Raw genomic sequence first — 18,430 nt, 5'->3', positions numbered from 1 at the left:
AAAGTTACTGTCCTGTGTGTTGTAGTTACTTTTCCACAATCAATCACCTCCTCGCTCAACTTAGTCCAGAAACACTTAGGCCACCGGGGTCTTCGTTTCCTTATGACGGCTCCCATGTCATCAAAAACTTATATTCAGTAAATCTGCGTGCTTTTCTCTCATGAGTCTGTTCTTTGTTACAGAGCCCCAGAAGAGAACCCAAGATGGACAGAGAAAAATTCTTCCTCCCTCCAGCTCCAGCTCTGACGGGTGTTTGATCATCTCTGAATGACTTGACCTCCCCCCCACCCCCATATCACCATCACTGGGGGCAGGGCTGGAGCACTTAGCCTGACAGGCTACCCGGACAAGCGCTGGTCTGGGAGGGACCTCAGTGGGACAGAGAGAGAGAGACCGAGACAGTATGATAGGGAAAGACAGAGAGACAGAGACCCACAAAGACAGAGATCAAGAGAGGGAGGAGGGGAGAGGCAGACAGAGGCACTAGGAGGGAGAAGAGTCAGGGGCCAGGGGACATGCTGGGTTGTGTGTAGGACTGTGGATATGGACGTGGGTGCAGGGGGTGCAGGTGCCGCTCATGGGGTCCCACACGGGCCGGACCCCCCAGACCCCCCAACCCTACACTCAGGTGGGACCCTCTGTCATACACAGTCCTGCTTGCTGTTCCCTCAGAGCCTCAGCAGTGCCTCCCCTAGGGAGGGGGCGGCATCATGCTCCGGGGGCCCCAGCGTTGCCAGGCAGGCCAGGTGTGAGCGGAGACGGCGGGGACCTCCCCCTGCCCTCACCCCCGATGGGAGGCAAGGACGTGCACCAGGCAGACCCCAGAGGGCGCTCTGCTGCCCACGCCCTGCCCCCTCAAAGTCGCAGGGGCTGCGCTCCCTAGGGGAGGCTTGTTGGTGACGTCCCTGACACAACAGAACCCCGTAGAAGAAGCACGACCATGTGGTAGAAAAACATGTCCCATTTATTTATGTTCCTAAAGTTTGGAACAGTCAGCCCTGAAACAGGGTAACAAGGAAGAGAGTTTACAGCAGCCGGCAGATCACAAAGGCGAGGGCCGTGCCCCAGCCACCTGCTCCTGTTCTGGGTGGATGGCAGCTGATGTCGCCGCTGCCCCAGGACGGGGTCTGGGGGGAGCACCTGTGGCAGGAAGTGCGCTGAGTTCTGCATCTACCCAGGCTCTCCACCCTTGGGTGAGGGGGGCCCTCTCAGGGCCCCATCCACACGACAGGACCTCCCAGCACAGGCTGGATCAGAGCTTCCGGCCCAGCTGCTGTGCCCCCAACTCCACCTGGGGTCCACCTGGGACGCAGGGACCCTTGTCCCAGACTCACAGGTGGAGCCCAACTCGAGTGCCGCTGGCCACACACAGCTTGTTGAAAAGAAAACGAAACCGAGATTCCAGCTAAACTCAGGAAAGCTCCCCCTGCGTCCGGGACGCACCCCGTGGGGGCTGCACCTGGGGACTGCCGTCCATGGCCTGCATCGCCTGGAAGGCGGGGGAACACGCTCCCAGAGGGCCCCCTGCTCTGAGACACCCCACGTCCATCGTGGGACTCTGCTCGGGGGTCCACGTGCTCCTACCCGGGCCTCTTGCAGCCTAGGAGTGTGGGAGCGTCCAGGGCATCACGGGGCGTCTTTGTAGGCAGGACAGCGGGGGGCCCATGACGTGATGCCCAGGCCCCGAGGGGTGTGCTGACTGGTGGCCCTGTGCCTGGCAGAGGACGTGGTCAGGAGCCTTGGCTTGAGTGTCTCCTTCCCAGACCTCGTGACCTGCTGTGCACACGTCAGGGTCGAGGTTCCTCTGCTCTGAGGGGGGTTCTCCCTGAGGGGCCACATCTCATCCAGATGCATCACAGCTGCCAAAAGAAGGACCTCTCTTACTCAGGTCCCCTCCTCCCCCAAGGTGCTCTCGGACTCGGGACGTGCATCTTCTGAAGAAGCAATTGGGGCCCAGCAAGGCCAGGGATAGGGCCCCAGAAACGAGTGCGTCCTCTAAGGCTGACACCCACAGGTACGGGCGAGTGAGTGAGCAGTGTGGCGGCTGCAGCCTCGGCCGGCATCCCTGGGCGCCCGAGTCCCGGGGTAAAAAGGTTCGGGCCCTGCAACGTGTCAGTTCAGGGTTCGCCGTTCTGACCCAGCACGTGAGTGTGAGTGTGCGTGTCTGCCCACGTGTCCCGCAAGCAGCGACGGTGTGAATGGGAGCACTTGGACAACTTCGCATGTGGTTTGTGGGAAACAGTCTACTTGACAGGCACAAGGAATCCACCTTTACCGGCAGACCTTTAATCAGATCTGGGCGCACGTTCGCAGCTGCAGGCCCTCAGTGCAGCCCAGCGCGGGAGCGGAGGGAGGGGCTGTGGGACAGGCGGGCCCCTGCCTGGGACGGTCTCCTGGCGCCCTTCACAGACCCCCAAGACGCCCAGGCTCTGAGACCTCAGTGGAGGAAGTGGCCTCACAGATGAGGACCCTGCAGGGCCTCTTCCTAGAGACGGCGTGTGTCCCGCGGCTCCCACCCAGGGCGGTGCCGCGCACGGCGCGCGGGGTGTGTGGGGCGCGTGCGGGCTGTGGCGCACGCAGGGGACTCCCCCGCTGAGTCGGGCGTGGGGAGGAGTGACAGTGCCAGCTGCACCGTCTGGCGAGCAGGGCGGGAGCCTCCTCTCGGGGGGAGTTGGGGGGATGGGGGAGCAGCCAGGCCTGGCCCGCCGCCCCCTCCCGGCGTGCCGTTAACATCCGCGGTGCATCTGCGCTCTGGAAGCATCGGGACAAGGTGGAGACACAGTCGGGCAGCCTGGGTGGTGGCAGCGTGCCCAGCACCTCAGGGATCACGGTGGAGCGTGTGGCCTTCCAGTCAAACCACCGTCCAGACGCCCGAGACGTGAGGGGTTTTGTCCTGGCAAAGGGATCAGGTCACTGTGAGTGACCCAGGGCGTGAGCACCAAGGACTGGTCCCTGGACTCTGGCTCAGCACACACTTAAAATCGGACCTCCCCTTCTGGTGCTGCCCAGGAGGGGGCCGGAGGCATCGCCCCAGAACCTGGGACGTGCCTGCAGAGAGGAGAGCTTTACGACCCCGTGTGGGTGAAGGCACTGAACCGGCAGGCCCGGCTAGCTTCCTTCAGTCTCTCCTTTTCAGGGGATGATGTCTCTGTGTGTGCGTCCAGGGTTTCTGGGGTCTCCTGTGCTCCCTACTTGCGGGGTTAGGTGTCATGGCTCTCCTGACACCCCTGAAGGTAGAAACACACGTCTGCATCAATGCAGGGAAATACTGCGTCTTGCCCAGTACGCGATCCCGTCAGAAGGTGGGACTGGGGGCCGAGCAAGCGTCCCAGGGAGGGCAGAGCCCCTGAGCCTGGTCCATCTGGGGCTGGGTTCAGAAACCTCCTTGGCCAACCAGTAGCCCTCTTTCACCCAGGACTGCAGGGGCTCTAACAAGGCCCGCCTGGAGTCGGGGCTCTGACGAGCCTGGAACCAGCACATGCTGGATGGCACAGGTGCAGCCTCCGCACGGCAGGCAGAGTCCAGGTGATGCTTCAGGAGGCCTGCAAATCTCTCTAAGTGACTCAGAATCGCTGAAGACGGAGCCAGGCCTCTGGTTTCACAGGCAGCCCGCTGGGTGCCGGGGTGTGCGCGTGGGGTTGATTCACACACAGGATGGCCCACAAGGGGGCTCTGTGTGGTCACCGGCGGCCCAGCATCTCTTGGGCAGGTACTGACCCCCCCACCCAGCACCTGGGCCTCTCTCGTGGGGGCGTAGAGGAGGGGTACTCACGGTCGTGATGAACTGGTCCCCGTCAGGCTGCTGCCGTGAGCCCTCCCGAGACACCCTGACAGTCCTCGTCAGAGGACAGCTCCGTGAGCGGCAGGGACGGCCCGCGAGGCCGGGGCCGCTGTCCCCTGATGGGTGGTGGGAAGACTCGGAATTCCCGGTCTCTGCGGAGAGAAGCCCAGTGAGGACTGTCCTCCGGCCTGGCCGGCTGCCCCTCAGGCCTACTGTGCCCAGCACTCTGGCCCTGAGGCTTGCACAATGAGAATGATCTACAAGGTACAGATTTATAACCAGATGACCCGCGATGCCGGGCTAAAGCAGGAGGATGGCACTGCCGGAGGTCAGACACCACTTATGCTCATGAACAAGAGGTCTGTGACTTTGCTTTTCTGAAATCAGGAGGCCCAGTGCAGCCGGAAGGGGAAGGTCGGGAGGGAGGTTGACCCCTCCCCCAGCAGGAAGCCTCACCCTGGGCGGTAAGAGTGAGCCCAAGTGGGGGACAACACAAAACGTGGCAAGAAGGGCCACGCGGCTTTGACAGAAAGCGGGACAGGACGGGACGGGAGGCGCGCTCCCAGGGGCCTGTCCTGTGCCACCCCAGACAGAGTCGCGGCTGCAGAGCCCAGGCCCGTGGGGTCACTCCCCAGGGTGGGGCCCCTGCCAGGGTGCAGCCACAACCTCGACTGTGGCTGGCGGGTGGCTTCTGCGGGCCGTGCCGGGGATGGCAGACCTGAGCCCTCCGACACCCTTCCGCCTGGTCGTCCTGCCGGGAGAAGTCCCACCTCCAGATCCGGGACTGACCAGAGGCTGCCGCAGCCCAGATGGGGGCCACCCGCGGTCCTGGAGCCTGAGGGACGTGTCCAGGAGAGCGCGGCCGCTCTGGGCGGGCGACGGTGCGTGCTCCCCGTGGCCGCTGCCTGTTCTGGGCAGCTCCCGCCCAGCGCTTCGCGCAGAGGCACCTCTGCGGTGGGTGGGGTGCCCTCAGGGGTGACTTCATGGTGGCAGTGGCGCATTTTGGGCTTCGGAGGGCACTTGGTTTGTCTGGTTTCTCTTTTTGCTAGTTTTAAACTTGTTCCCTGTTTCCTTGTCTTGAGTGGAAGCGGAATTTTTTTTTTTTTAAGTAAATGAAAATTTCTAATCTGGAAACCTTTGGCAGCGTACGAAATCGGGGAAACGATGAGCACATACGCTGGCCCCAGGCACTCACGCACTCTCACGCACACACTCACGCACTCTCGCACTCACGCACTCACTCACTCACTCACGCAGGGAAGGTCGGCCCCGCCTCCTGCTTCAGCTCACCCTGCTCCGTGCAGGTGTGCACGCTGCACGGACAGGGGTAGCGGGCGGGACTTGTGGGCGTGGGTGGGGGGCAGCGGCCCCCGGGCGGAGGAGGACCGGCTGCTGGAGGAGGACGTGCTGCTGTCTGAGAGGGTGGAGTGCGGTCTCTTGAGGGGGGCGGTGTGGTCACAGGAGGGCACAGCTCTGGACGCTCGGGTCCGTGCCTCTGGACGGGGACAGAAAACGAGGCTTTTGGCCTCTGCTGTAGAGGTGCAGCCTAGATTCAAGAACAAGATGGCCAGCCAGAAAACTACTAGGTTCCTTCCCCTGCGGTCACATCGGGCCTCATGGGGCTGCCACCCGTCCAGCCCGACGTGTTGGCCCGTGGGGCCCAGCGCACTGCGGCGCCTGCGTCTGAGTTGGTTGGGCCGAGCGGGAGCTGGGGCTGTGGCCGCTAACCTGTTCCCTTCCTGGTGTAACTGACGGCCCGGTCGCTTATGGCCGCGTTGCTGGGCTTGACGTCCATGGATGGCTTGCTGCCTATCCCTGTGGACACCATCTCCTGTGTCCTGAGTTCTAAGATAGGAGTGTGGGGGGGAGTTTTCTAAGCAGCTCCCTGGGTTTAATTCCACCCTGAGTGTCTCTGGGGGACTGGACATGCTGAGGTGCCCGTTCTGGCCTCTCTCAGGGAGCCCAAGGGGGTGAACCAGGAAAAAGGAAGACGTGGGACCATAGAAACTGGGTGTCCAACCGGGAGGGGCAGGTCTCCGTCTGCGGATGAAGGGACATCCACCTTGGAGTGGGACAGAGGCCTCCAGGCAGGGCATGGCTCCAGGAAAGACAAACTGACAGGTATCCGCCACGTTTGAAACTGAGAGGGGATCCAAGCACAGGGTGAGGGCCTGAGAACGAATGAATGCTCGGTAAACCAAGCAAACAGAGAGGATGGCGATTACAGCGGGGGGGCCCAGAGGGAGGGGACACCAGGCCTTGGGGACGTGCTGCTCCTACTGAGCGCCCCGAGCAAGGCTGCTGTGTGCGTGTGTGCACACGTGTGTACATGTGTCTCTGAGTGTCTGCATGTGTCTCTGTGAACATGTGTGTCTGTGTGTCTGTGCATGTCTGTGTGCGTGTCTGTGTGCATGGGGGGGTCCACACTTAGAAGGACGTGGCAATGATGAGGCGTGGGGCATCTCTGGTGACAGGTCAGGGCCCCGGCCAGGGTGGTAGCCTCCGAGTGCCAAGTGGTCGTGTTTGGATGTCAGGGTGTTAGCATGTTAGGGCTTCTCAGGCCCAGCGGGGTGGTCAGAGCCGCCAGGAGGGCCAGCTTGGAGGGGTTGTGATGAAGATGACATGTGTGGCAGCCAGCCTGGATGAACTACCACCCTGAAGTAGACACAGGTGTCCCAGTGATGAACTCAGGGGAGAGGAGGGACTCGGGGCAGACATGAAGGAGGAGGGAACGAGGTGGGGGGGTCTTACCTGTGGGGAGACCACAGGCTGGCCATCGGTGCAGCGTCCAGGAGGCCAGGAGCCTTGACCACAGGGCAGGGCAGAACGCTGACGCCACGGGTCTGAGGGCATCTGGGAGCTGGGGCTGAGACCTCTCTCGGAGCGTGGGGGCCGGGGTCTGGCTTGTTGTTTTAAGGAGAAGTAAGTGTTCGGTGCTGATGGGTGGTGCTAAGGAGCCCCTCGGACCGACCACAAGCCCTGAGCCCAGCCCGAGCCCAGCCCGAGCCCAGCCCGAGCCCAGCCAGAGCTGGCCCTGCACGCCGAGCGCCCTCCAGCCGCTCTGCCCACCTCGGCTCCACAGAGCCTGCCGCCACAGGATCTTCCCTATCACGTCCGTCCAGGAGGTCTTGACCTCCGCGGAGCTCGCCTGGCGAATGTAGGTGTCCTGGGATTTCCGCCGCCTGCGGAACCAGATCTCAAACCTCAAGCCACTGTCCCCGACGTCCTCCGTCATCCCGATCTGTGCCATCTGCAGCCACAAGCACCGCGAGGGACCTCAGATCCTGCCCTTTGGACAACTGACTGCTCTCTGGCTGACGCTTGACCCCAGCGCCTCCGGGCCGGAGGTCCCCTCACCCAGACACCGAGTGGTGTGGATGAGGCTGGGCCGGGGGCCCATCGCCCCTGCCCCCCCCGTTCCCCCTCGCCCCCACCCCCGCCATCCACACTGGCTTCCTTGTGAGGCCTCAGTGCGCCCCCTCAGAAGGGCTCCCTGGCGCGTCATCACAGGACCCCTCCGATGAGCTCGCTGGCAGGGAAGGGGTTGTGGTGGGGCCTCTCCCGGGAGACTTCGCCCCCAGGGCCTGTCTCGGGGGAGGGGTGAGGCCCTGAGACCGCCCAGGGGAAGGCCACCTCTGTGCTCTGCCCACCTTCACCCAAACCTGAAATGGAGTCACCGACGAGGAGACATTTGTTTTCTAGCCCCTGGACTGGCACATGGAACACGAAGGACAAATGGCTCCTTGCGGCTTCTGGAGGCCCCAGGCTCCAAAATTCAGCCGAAGAGCCACAATAACAAATAACCTGGCGTTCCCTCCAGCCCCCAGCGCCCTGCCTGACGCGGTACCTTGAAGGACTGCTTGTACGCGTGCACATCGTGGCCTCCGTCCACCTTCTGGGTCTTGCTGAACAGGATGAGGTCTTCAAACAGGAACACGCGCCTCAGGTGTTTCTTCCCTCTGCAGCAAACGAGGAACTCATCCTGGCATATCAGCCGCCCATGTTCCTTCAGATCCACCTGCAGGCAGGCTGGCCTCTCTCAGGGGGACGGGGCATGACCTGACCCCCCCTGACCTCACGCCCCTGTAACGAAGCCTCCACAAGGCGACGGCTGCGTGAGGGTCAACTGCGCCCAGCCAGGCCGCCCCTTCATGGGAGGTGCCCCCCTCCCTCCTGTGGACGGCCCTGTCCTGGGTGACGCCTGGGCTGTCCCAAATCGCTGGGCTGAGCTCACTGGACAGAGGGCTCAGGGGCCTTCGGGTCTGCGGTGGCCGCCTGGGGCCGATCTGTCGTCTTAGAACTCTTACTAACGCTGCTCTAACAAGGCGACCGCGTCTTCACTTGGGACGGGGAATTCGGGGCGGTCCTGCCTGACCGGGAGGTCCGCTCTTCCTCCTGGCCCTGGGCGCTGGCCCCACCATGGCCCCCAGCGGGGACGAATCAGTAGGCTCAGGCCCACAGCCCAAGGCCAAGCTCAGTTTTTCCCATATCCAGTTATTTCAGAGTAGCCCCAAACACCGACGTTTAACACTGAGAGCCCGCCTGCCTCTCCTCCCGTGGCTCCCGCCCCAGCAGCCTCTCCCGGGCGTTCTCTTCCCTCTGGGCGGGGGTCTGGGGGGTCTCAAGCGTGGGCGCCTCCCCGCAGGCCTATCCTATGGCCCTCAGCTCGCCCAGCGCCTGCTCACGGGCGGGGCAGCCGCCAGCCTCCTGGACCAGGGCCCAGAGCAGCAGTGCGTACTTGCCCACGCGCTGCACGGGCTTCAGCAAGTAGGAGGCCAGGTCCATCTTGTCACCCAGCTCCTGCTGCTTGTCCTGCAAGGCCGGGCGAGAGGGTCAGCCCGGGCCAGGCCAGGCAGCAAGGCTCGCGGGCGGGGGGACGACCTTGAAGAAGGCGTTGCCGTGGCTGCAGAGCAGGGTGTCTGCCCGGGCTTGTTCTTGCTGTACAGCGCGTTCCTGCCAAGCTGCTCCTCCTGCGAAGGGAGGGCTGGGGTCAGAAGCCGCCCAGCTCTGCAGGGTCTCGCTGCAGTCGGGAGCGGGCACTCGGCTCCCCGGACGTGGTGGGAGCCCTAGACTCAGTCTCAAAATACCAGTTTTCAGGGAAGAGGCAAGAGGGGGTGCTCAGAGGGTGGGCCCGAGGGAGGGTTTGAAATATTCATTAACAGTCAAGAACCAAGCTTGTCTGAACATTTAAAATTCTCAAGATCACTGTCCGCATAAAACAACATGGAAGTTGTACATGATGGCTAAAAGCATTTTTTAAGAAATAGCTGAAAAGACACAACATGTGGGATGCGCTTCAGCACCGGTGTTTTTGTCACGGTAATTCATATTTAACAATGCTGAACCAGGAGTGTCACCTGCCCCCAGCACAGACGCTGCCCCAGTGCCCCAAACTGTGTTTGGTAACTAACTACTTGTTGAAAGAAGTTTCTTTTCAGAGTAAATTAAGAATTTTATAAAGACTCAATATTCATAGTTGAGAAGAGACTTATCAAAACCTCAGGTCTCCTCGGAATGATCTATACATCCATGCGGCTCTCAGAGCTGGTCAGGAGGGTCTGGCGCTCCTCTGGAAGGGGAGCTGGGCAGGCTCGCAGGAAGACCGTGACGGGGACCAGGTGGGCTTCCTACGTGCAGGGAGCAAACTGATTTTGGAAGCTGCTTTCGGCCAGCTAGCTGTGAGGGGTGGGTTGTGGACAGATTAGGTGTGATGACACAGGTGCAACCCCAGTGCTGAGGGGCTCTCGACCAGGGTGCCGTCTGCTGACCCTGAGGCCCAAGTGTCCAGAGCCTGGTCATAACTGGCAGGGACGTATCTCCTGACCCGGACACAAGGGACCCACTCGCCTGAAACATGGGCCGCTCCCAGCACGAGTGGGGCTGGCCTCACCCTGTTCACACAGTGGGCTGGGGACTCACATATCTCAGGAACGCGTGGCCCACAGCCCAGGGGCGGTGCCGGCAGCGCTCCAGCCCCGGGAGGAAGTGCCCGCGGTGGAAGGCGTAGAGTCTCCCAGTTCCTGAAAATGACGCTGCGCTTCCCTCGGAGGCCCTGGGGCTGGTCCGTCCTTTCCATTTCTGGAAAATAGTTGTCGATGACATATCCTAAGGACCTAACATACTGCCACTCCGTGGAGATCATCTCGGCCATCACGTGCTGCGTCGGCTGCTGAAAGACAGAGAGCCGAGGGGACGCTCAGGCCTCGCGGCCGCCGGCCTCAGAAGGCACGTCATCAGCGTTATTCCTGCCTCGGAGGAAACCAGAGACTGAAACTCCAGAGTGATGAACGCGGTATACACAGACGGGAGGCGCACAAAAGCACTGTCTCCCGTGGTTTCCCGTCTTTGGGGACGAGTAATTTGGAGATGCTTCCCACCTGAGCTGTCCTCTCACCGGTACTGGAGTCGCTCCTCTGATGTAGAGGAGCGCAGGGAGGTTACAGCAGAAGGAAAGCTGTGGCATCGACGTTTCCACGCTGCCGATCACGGCCTTTTCAGAAGAGAGATCCCTTTGGAAACTGAAAAGGGGAGATTCGCAGGCTCCCTAACTCCAACCCTGAATCCAGACGGTTTGATTCTAGCACCGTCTTTAGGGGGCAGCTCTGGCAGGAAGAAGATTCGCACGCCCGCAGCAGGGAGCCCTCCGCCAGGAAGGCTGTGCTGGGGATTTGCGGGGAAACGGGTTTCTGGCGCACACCCGCTGCTAACCTACCACAAGGTGTTCCTGAAAAGTCAGCTTTACTCAGTGACCTCTGACCCAGATGCAGAGAAGCCGCTGCAGCAGAGGACGGAGAGTAGGCCTGGGGGCCAGTGTGCTGCGGAGACGGACAGTAGGCGGAGGGCCCTGTCTGGGCTGGAGGTCCCCACGCACACTACGTGTTTCTTCCCTATTTGAGAGCATCCCACCAGCCACCTTCTGAAACTACTCCATCCTAATGACACCAGTGGGGGTTGGTAGAGTTTTTCCTGCCATTATCTGTCTTTACTTTTTTTTTTAATTGGAAGAAAAGCAGCTAACGATAGGAAATACACCGTGGTCAGAATGCTGTGAGTTCATCCTGTTTGCAGCAGACCCTGGACGGCCCCTCTCGCGCCTGCGGCACGGGTTTTACAGGTGCTTCTCGTTTCTGGGAAGACGGCGCTTTCTGCTGGTCGGGGGCCTGGAGCCCTTGGCGGCAGCAGTGCCGACAAACACAGCTGCTGCCACGCGAGGTGCCCTTGTCACACCCACGCACGGCCACTGAGTCACCTCCTGTAGACACTCGCCGAAAACAAGTGTTCTTCTTCAATATCCAGAAAAAAAATACACACTAGCATGGTCTGGGCATCTGGACCAAGTAAATGGAAATTGACTCACAAAGGCTGGAAAGTTCTGGGGAAATGACTGCTGGCCAAGCGGCAGGAGCTCCCTCCAGACGGCTGGGTTTCCGGGAAGACGGGGCGGTCCACGCAAAGCTCCCGCCCTGGCCCCGGCATGTGGGAGGACTCGCTCCCTTGAAGGTTGTGTGCGAGGTCCCCACCGCCAGGCCTGGGCTTGGTGGGTCTGAGGCCCGTGAATGGCGGGAGGGGGACCCATCCCCAGCGGCAAAGGCAGGAGAGCTTCGCCAACCTGCTCCCTCCCAGACCCAGGACATGCACTCTGGCTGGCCAGGCGGCTCCCGGTGAGTGGACCACGCCCACCCCTGCCTTCTGCTACCCCGACACCTTCAAAATGAGCTGGAAGGCCGTCCACAGACCCGCAGCTCTCCCTGCGGCCTGCCCACACCTCACAAGGTCCACCTTTAACAAGGTGGTTGAAGGTTGTTTCAGAAGAGCATTTTGTAACCGTCTCAGTTCAGATTCGAGCTGCTCTCTGGAGGAAACACACGTGGACCCATTGAATAAGCAAAGGAAACCAGGGGACACCCCCTCGAGCCAGGGCTGACTGCAAACAGGGACAAACAACCCAGAGGCTGGGAGGCCAGGCTGGCGTCACGGACTGTCACTGGGGTGGGCGGGGTCCTTGACCACTTTTTATCCAGACAGTTAACAAGAAGTATCTTTTTGCAAACATCTTCCTAAAGATTTAACAAACTAAATGGACATCTTCATTTGGGCAACAGATAAACGGGCACACACCTCTCACCTCAATACTTAGAGACTTTTTTTAAAAGCAGTTTTTAAAGTAATTTCTTCACGTTGTGGGCTTGGTTTGCTTATTGTAATTTTCTAGAAATGGGCTCTAAACAACTAGAGTTGGTTGTTTAACCTTCAGAGCGGGTGTGCTAGGTCACTACACGCCCCGAAAAAGGAGGCGGCTTTCAGAGATTCTGTTCTGAGCACAGGGAGATCACTAATGTCTTGTTTAAAATCAGACGTGAGTGCTTCAGCCTGGACCTGACGGGGAAGGCCCGAGGGGCGTCCGTGGGTTTCCCACGCTGGGGAAGGGCACTTCACGGCTCTGGGTCTCTAGACCCCACTGATCACTAGGCCCACAGGTTGAGGGCATGTGCCTCACCTTCCAGCTTGCCCTTCCCATCCTCCTCGGAGGGGTGGGTCCTGGAGGGAGAGGACAGACTCCGGTTCCGAGGGAGCCGAGGGCTCTCGGCACGTGGCCTCAGCGGGGGCCGCTTCTCTGAGGCCACGGCGGTGCCGGTCACCTCCAGGCCTTTGATGAAGACCCCAGTGTGGCCCAGCCGGAGGGAGTCGCTGGGGCCACTGTCAAGCTGAGGAGTCGCGAAGCTTTGTGCTTGCTTCCTAATTTTCTTCAGGCGGTGCTTCCTAGGGTGGGTGGGGAGCAGGTGCCGCTGCTGTCCTGTGCATGCACACCTGGGCTCAGGTGCTCACCCTGCCCACACACAGCAGCTTGTCCGGCGAGGCCGGGTAGCAGTCAGGCCCACTCCTCAGCTCGGCCCTCGGGGTCAGCGGGAGGGGTCCAGGAAGGCTCAAGGGGCTGCCCCTCGGGTCCCTGGGCAAGCTCGTGCTTCAGGGGGCTCCAGCCCAGAGGCAGGGTGCCGGGGCCCGGGGCCGCCTCTCCAAGGGCCTCTTGCCAGTGGCGTCGGGTCTGCCGGCTCTGCAGCCACAAGGTTTGGCCCTGTGGCAGCGCCCACTGGCCGCCGGGGCCCACCACCACCGCACTCGCCCTGGGGAAGCTCTGCACGGCCTGCCGGCGACAGCGCTTCAGATCCTCGGTGAACAGCTCTGGGTCCGGGTGCTCTAGGCACTGACTGCACCGCAGCGTCCGCCCGCTCACCTGCCCGGCACAGGAGGGCACTGGTCAGTGCAGTGAAGGACGGTCACGGCCAAGGCGGCCTGGGCGGCTGGAGCCAGCACCCTGAGTAAACTCAGGTCACGCTCTGCCTGCTGACCAGGTCGCCCAAAGCGAGGACCAGGGTGAGCCAGGGGCCAGAGCGAGAGGAAGGCCCTGTGCTCGCGGTGCCAACTGCCGACCGGACTCGATCGTGGGCATCAGGGCTGGAGAGGCCGGGAGACGGTCCGCCTGGTGTGCGACCCATGGGCCAGGGACCTCGGGCCGAGAGTTCCAGGCCTGCCCTGGCCTCTTGGGTTCTGTGCTCCTGAGGAGTCTGGCCCTGGCGCCCTAACGGCAGGAATTCTAGGGCACTAGCGAGAGTGCGGGTGCGGCTGTGCTGCAACCGTTCTGGGATCTTTGACAGTAAGTGGACTTTTATAACTGAGCCGGTAAACAGAAAGAACAGTTCACGTGTCCTCGTGGCCTGTCTGTCCGGTACAATAAATAAACCCCTCACAGGTCTACGGAGAGCCTGGCGGGGGGGCGCCCACCTCGCAGCGAATGTCCGCAGCAAGGACTGGGCAACGCGTGCACACCCTGGGAGGGACTGGGCCGGGGCTCTTACCGTCTCGCAGAACTCGGACCCGAGGGCCTGCCTGGCCAGCTCGCCCTCCCTCTGCTCAGCCAGGCCGGCCTTGGCGCTCAGACTCCTTCTGAAGTCCTGGGTCCCTTCCTCTGCACCTTGCAAGTCCTCTTCCTTCAGCCGCAGCCCTTTCGGACGATATTGCTGCGGCCCAAGGAGCAAAGAATCAGAACAAGCCCCAGCAGTGCCCTGGGTGTCCCTGCATGTGTCCTGGTGGGCACCCACCGTCAGCCTGTCCGGGAGAGCCTGGGACGCCTGCCACTGCTTTGAGTTCCCCAGAGACAGCAGCTCCAAAGGCCCGAGGAATTTCTCTCTTTCTTTTTCAAACCACGATGTGATCTACGTAGGAAAAGAAGGTTTTACTTTTAAATGTGCTAAGGAGTCCGGCCCTAAGACTTCGGAGGACAAAGGAGGTGTCAGATGCCGCCTCGGGGCCAGTGCATCTGGTTCCTACAGCCACACGCCTCGTCCAAACGGCGTCTCCTGAGCGCATCCGAAGGCTACTCGGCCTCAGTTTGAACCACGGTTCTCACTCGTGACTTTTCAGTCTGTGAGTGGGAGTGAGTGAGCTTGGGTTGGAGAGGGATTGGGATGACCACAGACCTCCACGGCTCAAGTTTATACTTTTAATTGTTTGGAAGTGGAAATTAAGATCATTGAAAAATGGATCCAGAAGTTTCAGTTTCAAAACTTGTTACTATGCTACACAAACTCCAGAAACAGTCCTCAGGCTGTTGGCACCTGGGAGGGAGGGAGGGGCGATGGCAGGCCTGCCTGCACCTACGCAGTCCGATGAGGTCAGGGTCATCACTTTAGAGACGCAGTTCCCATGGCAACAGCACTACGCTCACCGCGGGCACGTCAGAGGCAAACCCTCACAGGGCAATGCAGGGGCATCCGGTCGTTAGACACCCAGGAAGAGGTTTGCTATTAAAAAATGGAGCGATTGGGCTGGATCTATCAGGACAATAATTGTATTTAACGAACTCAGATGTATGAGCAGAGGAGAGAGACCAGAGTACATGCTCTTTGTGGACAGAGTCATGGAAAAAACCATCAAACCTAGATTTTTGCAAGGAAGCACCTGCAGTCCTAGAACTGCCAGGTAGAGAAGAGGAAATGCTCAGCAGGGCTGAGGCGTCTCAGAGGTGGAGTCCCACTTCCGACCTTGAGAAAAAATAAATTCCAGTCGGTTTGAAAAATTAAATGGAGAAATTCAAACCATGAAAGTCTTATAATGGAATACATTAGTCGTTCTGTAACCGAAAATAGGAAAGGCCACATAAGTCATAAGCAAATTTAAAGGACAAATGACAGATATCTGCAACACAATCGAAGGAGTAGAAGCGACATAATGAAACTATTACAAACTGTAGGGAAATTGGCCAAGCAAATGAAAAAGCAATTTATTAGGGAAGTAAAAATAACCAATAAACGTAGGAAGAAAAGGTTCAACTGCACCATAAAAGATCCGAATGCAGACAACGATGAGACACTTTATCGTCACCTGTCAGATTGGCAAACGAGAAAGCTGGCCTCCGAAGGCCGCCGAGAGCCCAGGCTGGGCCAGCTGTCTGGAAGGCTGCTGGAAGATGTCTGAAAACCTCAGAAGGTGTGCGCCCTGACCCTCCAATCCAGCCTAGGAATTTGCAAACAATCACCAAGTGCGAAGGATGCGCAGGTGGTGATGTCTGTAATAGCGAACAGCAGGGCAGAGCCCCGGAGACTCCCACCGGCGTGTGCCCACGCGGTCCCACCTCAGGGCCCGCCAGAGGAGCGCGTGAGGCAGGATCTCACTGTGGTTAAAACCTAGGTCCTCTCTAGTCCTTCCACAGTGTGCGTGCAATTGCTTAGGAAAAAAAGGCAACTTAACACACTATATAGGATGATCCCATTTTTAGGTTAAATTGTACTTAGTTTTGGGTGAAGATGGCAGACTAAAACATATCTAACTTTGATCCCTCCTGGAACACTGCTAAAGCTTCAGTAACCTCTTTCAAGGTATAAAGGATGGGGACAACAGACAGGATGGGAAGGAGGGACACTGGGGGCCCCGGGCGTCCTGCGCAGGTGGCGAAGCTGACGAGGAGGTGAGGAAGACCGGGAGCTGCGAGAGGCGGGGGCCCCAGTGCACGCGCCGTCCACCCCACAGCGCCCGGGTGCTCTCTGCACAGGGGGAGGCAGGCAGGGGCCACGGGAACACGGAGTCTCACCTCCTCCCTGACGTGCAGCCAGGCCCTCCCCTTGGGGGTCGGAGGCTTCGTCTCTGGAGGAGCCCACGAGCCCAGGAGGTGGGCCCAGCAGGGGCCTCCAGTGGCCCGGCCCCACTCAGCAGCTGGGCAGGCAACCTAGGATCACCAGAAGAGCCTCCAGCATGAAAAAGAGAAGCCAGAACAGGCCTGCAGAAGCCCCCTCGGAGGGGAGAGAGGCTGGGCAGACACCACGACCAGTATTTCAGCCAAGAGTAAGTCAGGTGCTGTAAAGAAGGGCCATTGAGAGGAATAAGCAAACAAAACCCCCATGGGAAGTTAACAACGTTAGAGCAGAAGAAAAAAAAAACACACAAGTGGGGTTAGAAGATAAAGTCGATAAAATCTACTCTGAAAGTAGGGAAAAGGCCAGCGACATGGAAAATGGAAAAGGAAGAAAACGAGCGGACCAGCAGGAAGCGTGGAATTTGGGAAACGGGGGTGCGCATCAAGGAACCCCAGAATCCCCAGAGCCTAGGGAGGCAAAGGAGGAGCCTCTGCTCACCGGGCGGAGGCGGCCTGAGGACCAGAGGTGGACGAGATTCCCGGGAGAAAGCAGGGGCCCAGCCCAAGGCCGAGAGCGCAGCAGAGCAGACTCTCCACTGCAACCCGTGAGGCTAAATGACCGGTACGGTGCCTCTGTTCTGGCGGGAAAATAAACTACTGAGAACTGTGAAGGAGAAGAGACAGCATCGGATGTGCAGGTCTTAGAGTTTCCATCCTTCCTCTGGGAAGTCCTGGAGGGCATTTTATAATAAAATACATAATATATAAGAAACAGTAGACCCCATAGGATGGAGGAGGCCCCAGAGGCCAGGGAATCGACCCTACGGGTAGACGGGGGACCCCACAGGATTGAGGAACAGGTTGGAGGAGCCCCAGGCAGGGCCCACCCCCAGGTTGGGGTGTCCCGAGTCAGCCATGCTCCAGGCTGCCACCACCGGGACCACGTGAGCTGGTCAGCCCCTTGTCTGTGCTTCCCTGCAGCCTGGATCAGCTGGGTCACCATCTCCCACCACCCAGGCCCCCCACTGGCCGGCCTATGGCTGGGCGCTAGGGCTGTTTGTGGGGAGACCAGGGAGGGAAAATACACAGTGTGCAACCCCACTGTGACTGCTGGCTGTCCTGGGGACCAGCCTGGGGTGCCCTGGGGGTGGCGCCCTTCCCACCCTGACTGCCCCACAGTGACCAGACACTGGAGGACGCAGGGCCAGCTGAGGGTCCAGAGAGTCTCCAGCCACTCTTCACTGCCCCTATGCTGCTGGCTGGGCGGGGGGCCCTGGCTTCACATTCACTAACCAGGAAACAATGGCTGATAAAATAATAAGGATTTTACTTGAAAAACATAAGCTTTTGGAAATCATTATATGCAAATGAATATAAAGAAGATCTGGATTCAAATAGTGAGTGCTACACTGGTTATGTCAGGTAGCCCGGTGCCATACCTCCTGGAGCCCTGACTGTCACCTCCCCCTGGAGCCCTGGCTGGTCACCTCCCCCTGGAGCCCTGGCTGGTCTCCTCCCCCTGGAGCCCTGACTGTCACCTCACCCTGGAGCCCTGTCACCTCCCTCTGAAGCCCTGACTGGTCACCTCCCCCTGGAGCCCTGACTGGTCACCTCTCCCAGGACACTGACCTGGTAGCCTCCCCAATGGAGCCCTGACTGTCACCTCCCCCTGGAGCCCTGACTGGTCACCTCCCCCTGGAGCCCTGACTGTCACCTCCCCCTGGAGCCCTGACTGTCACCTCCCCGTGGAGCCCTGACTGGTCACCTCCCCCTGGAGCCCTGACTGTCACCTCCCCCTGGCTCCCTGACTGGTCACCTCCCCCTGGAGCCCTGACTGGTCACCTCCCCCTGGAGCCCCGAATGGTCACCTCCCCCTGGAGCCCTGACTGGTCACCTCTCCCGGACACTGACCTGGTCGCCTCCCCCCTGGAGCCCTGACTGGTGTCCTCGCTCCTGGAGCTCCTCCAGTGCCTGCAGACACCTGTTGGAGGCGAGGACCAGCCTGTGGACCTCTTCGTCTACCTGGTCGTACAGCCTGCAGGCAGCCTCGATGGTGTCCCTGGAAAGAGAAGGCAGCTGTCGGAGTGTTTGTTCACAGCAAGCCCCGAGTCGGTGACACCTGGTTACAAACACCAGCTGCACTCTGTACATCTGACAAAAACGGAAGCCCCCGAGGAGGCCCACAGCCTGAGCAGAGCATAAACACGCCTGTGAGCTGCAACACCCTGCCAGACACAGGTGCGGGCACCCCGGAGGCAGCAGGGAAATGTGGGTGGGTGGACCCGGTGCCTGGGAGGCAACAGGCAAGGAAGCATTTGGTTAGGACAGATGCTGAACCCCGGGAAGTGACCTTTCTCCACTTGAGCCTTCCAAGGAATCTGCTAGGCTTCCTTTAGTTACAAAGGGAATTAATCTCTGGTCAGTCACAGTGTATCCATCAGAGGAATGGAGGTTTGAACTCCTTGGAGACACTGCAGGTGATGAAGACGGGCTTCCCGTGACTGGGCAGAGCACTGGGAATC

The 18,430-nt window shown here is 60.1% G+C and overlaps 1 protein-coding gene across 1 annotated transcript in view; it reads right to left on the bottom strand.

The window, feature by feature from the left end:
- Positions 1 to 949: 949 nt before the first annotated feature.
- The window catches only part of PLEKHG4B (pleckstrin homology and RhoGEF domain containing G4B), a 64,290-nt gene continuing 46,809 nt past the window's right edge, over positions 950 to 18,430 (bottom strand). The window contains 19 exon segments of the mRNA XM_029215985.1: positions 950 to 3,227; positions 3,773 to 3,933; positions 5,072 to 5,327; positions 5,531 to 5,626; positions 6,851 to 7,031; positions 7,629 to 7,822; positions 8,467 to 8,593; positions 8,663 to 8,706; positions 8,709 to 8,751; positions 9,701 to 9,791; positions 9,793 to 9,938; positions 10,135 to 10,163; positions 12,291 to 12,548; positions 12,551 to 13,013; positions 13,636 to 13,797; positions 13,879 to 13,992; positions 15,867 to 16,001; positions 16,408 to 16,572; positions 17,820 to 17,967. Of these exon segments, the coding sequence (XP_029071818.1) occupies positions 3,795 to 3,933; positions 5,072 to 5,327; positions 5,531 to 5,626; positions 6,851 to 7,031; positions 7,629 to 7,822; positions 8,467 to 8,593; positions 8,663 to 8,706; positions 8,709 to 8,751; positions 9,701 to 9,791; positions 9,793 to 9,938; positions 10,135 to 10,163; positions 12,291 to 12,548; positions 12,551 to 13,013; positions 13,636 to 13,797; positions 13,879 to 13,992; positions 15,867 to 16,001; positions 16,408 to 16,572; positions 17,820 to 17,967 (2,791 nt within the window). The 3' untranslated portion in view covers positions 950 to 3,227; positions 3,773 to 3,794.

The sequence above is a fragment of the Monodon monoceros genome, unplaced genomic scaffold (assembly GCF_005190385.1).
Source record: "Monodon monoceros isolate NGI ecotype Baffin Bay Population unplaced genomic scaffold, NGI_Narwhal_1 Super_Scaffold_12, whole genome shotgun sequence".
Lineage (NCBI taxonomy): Eukaryota > Metazoa > Chordata > Mammalia > Artiodactyla > Monodontidae > Monodon > Monodon monoceros.
The sequence above is the reverse complement of the archived record's forward strand: the minus strand, read 5'-3'. Positions and strand labels throughout refer to the sequence as shown.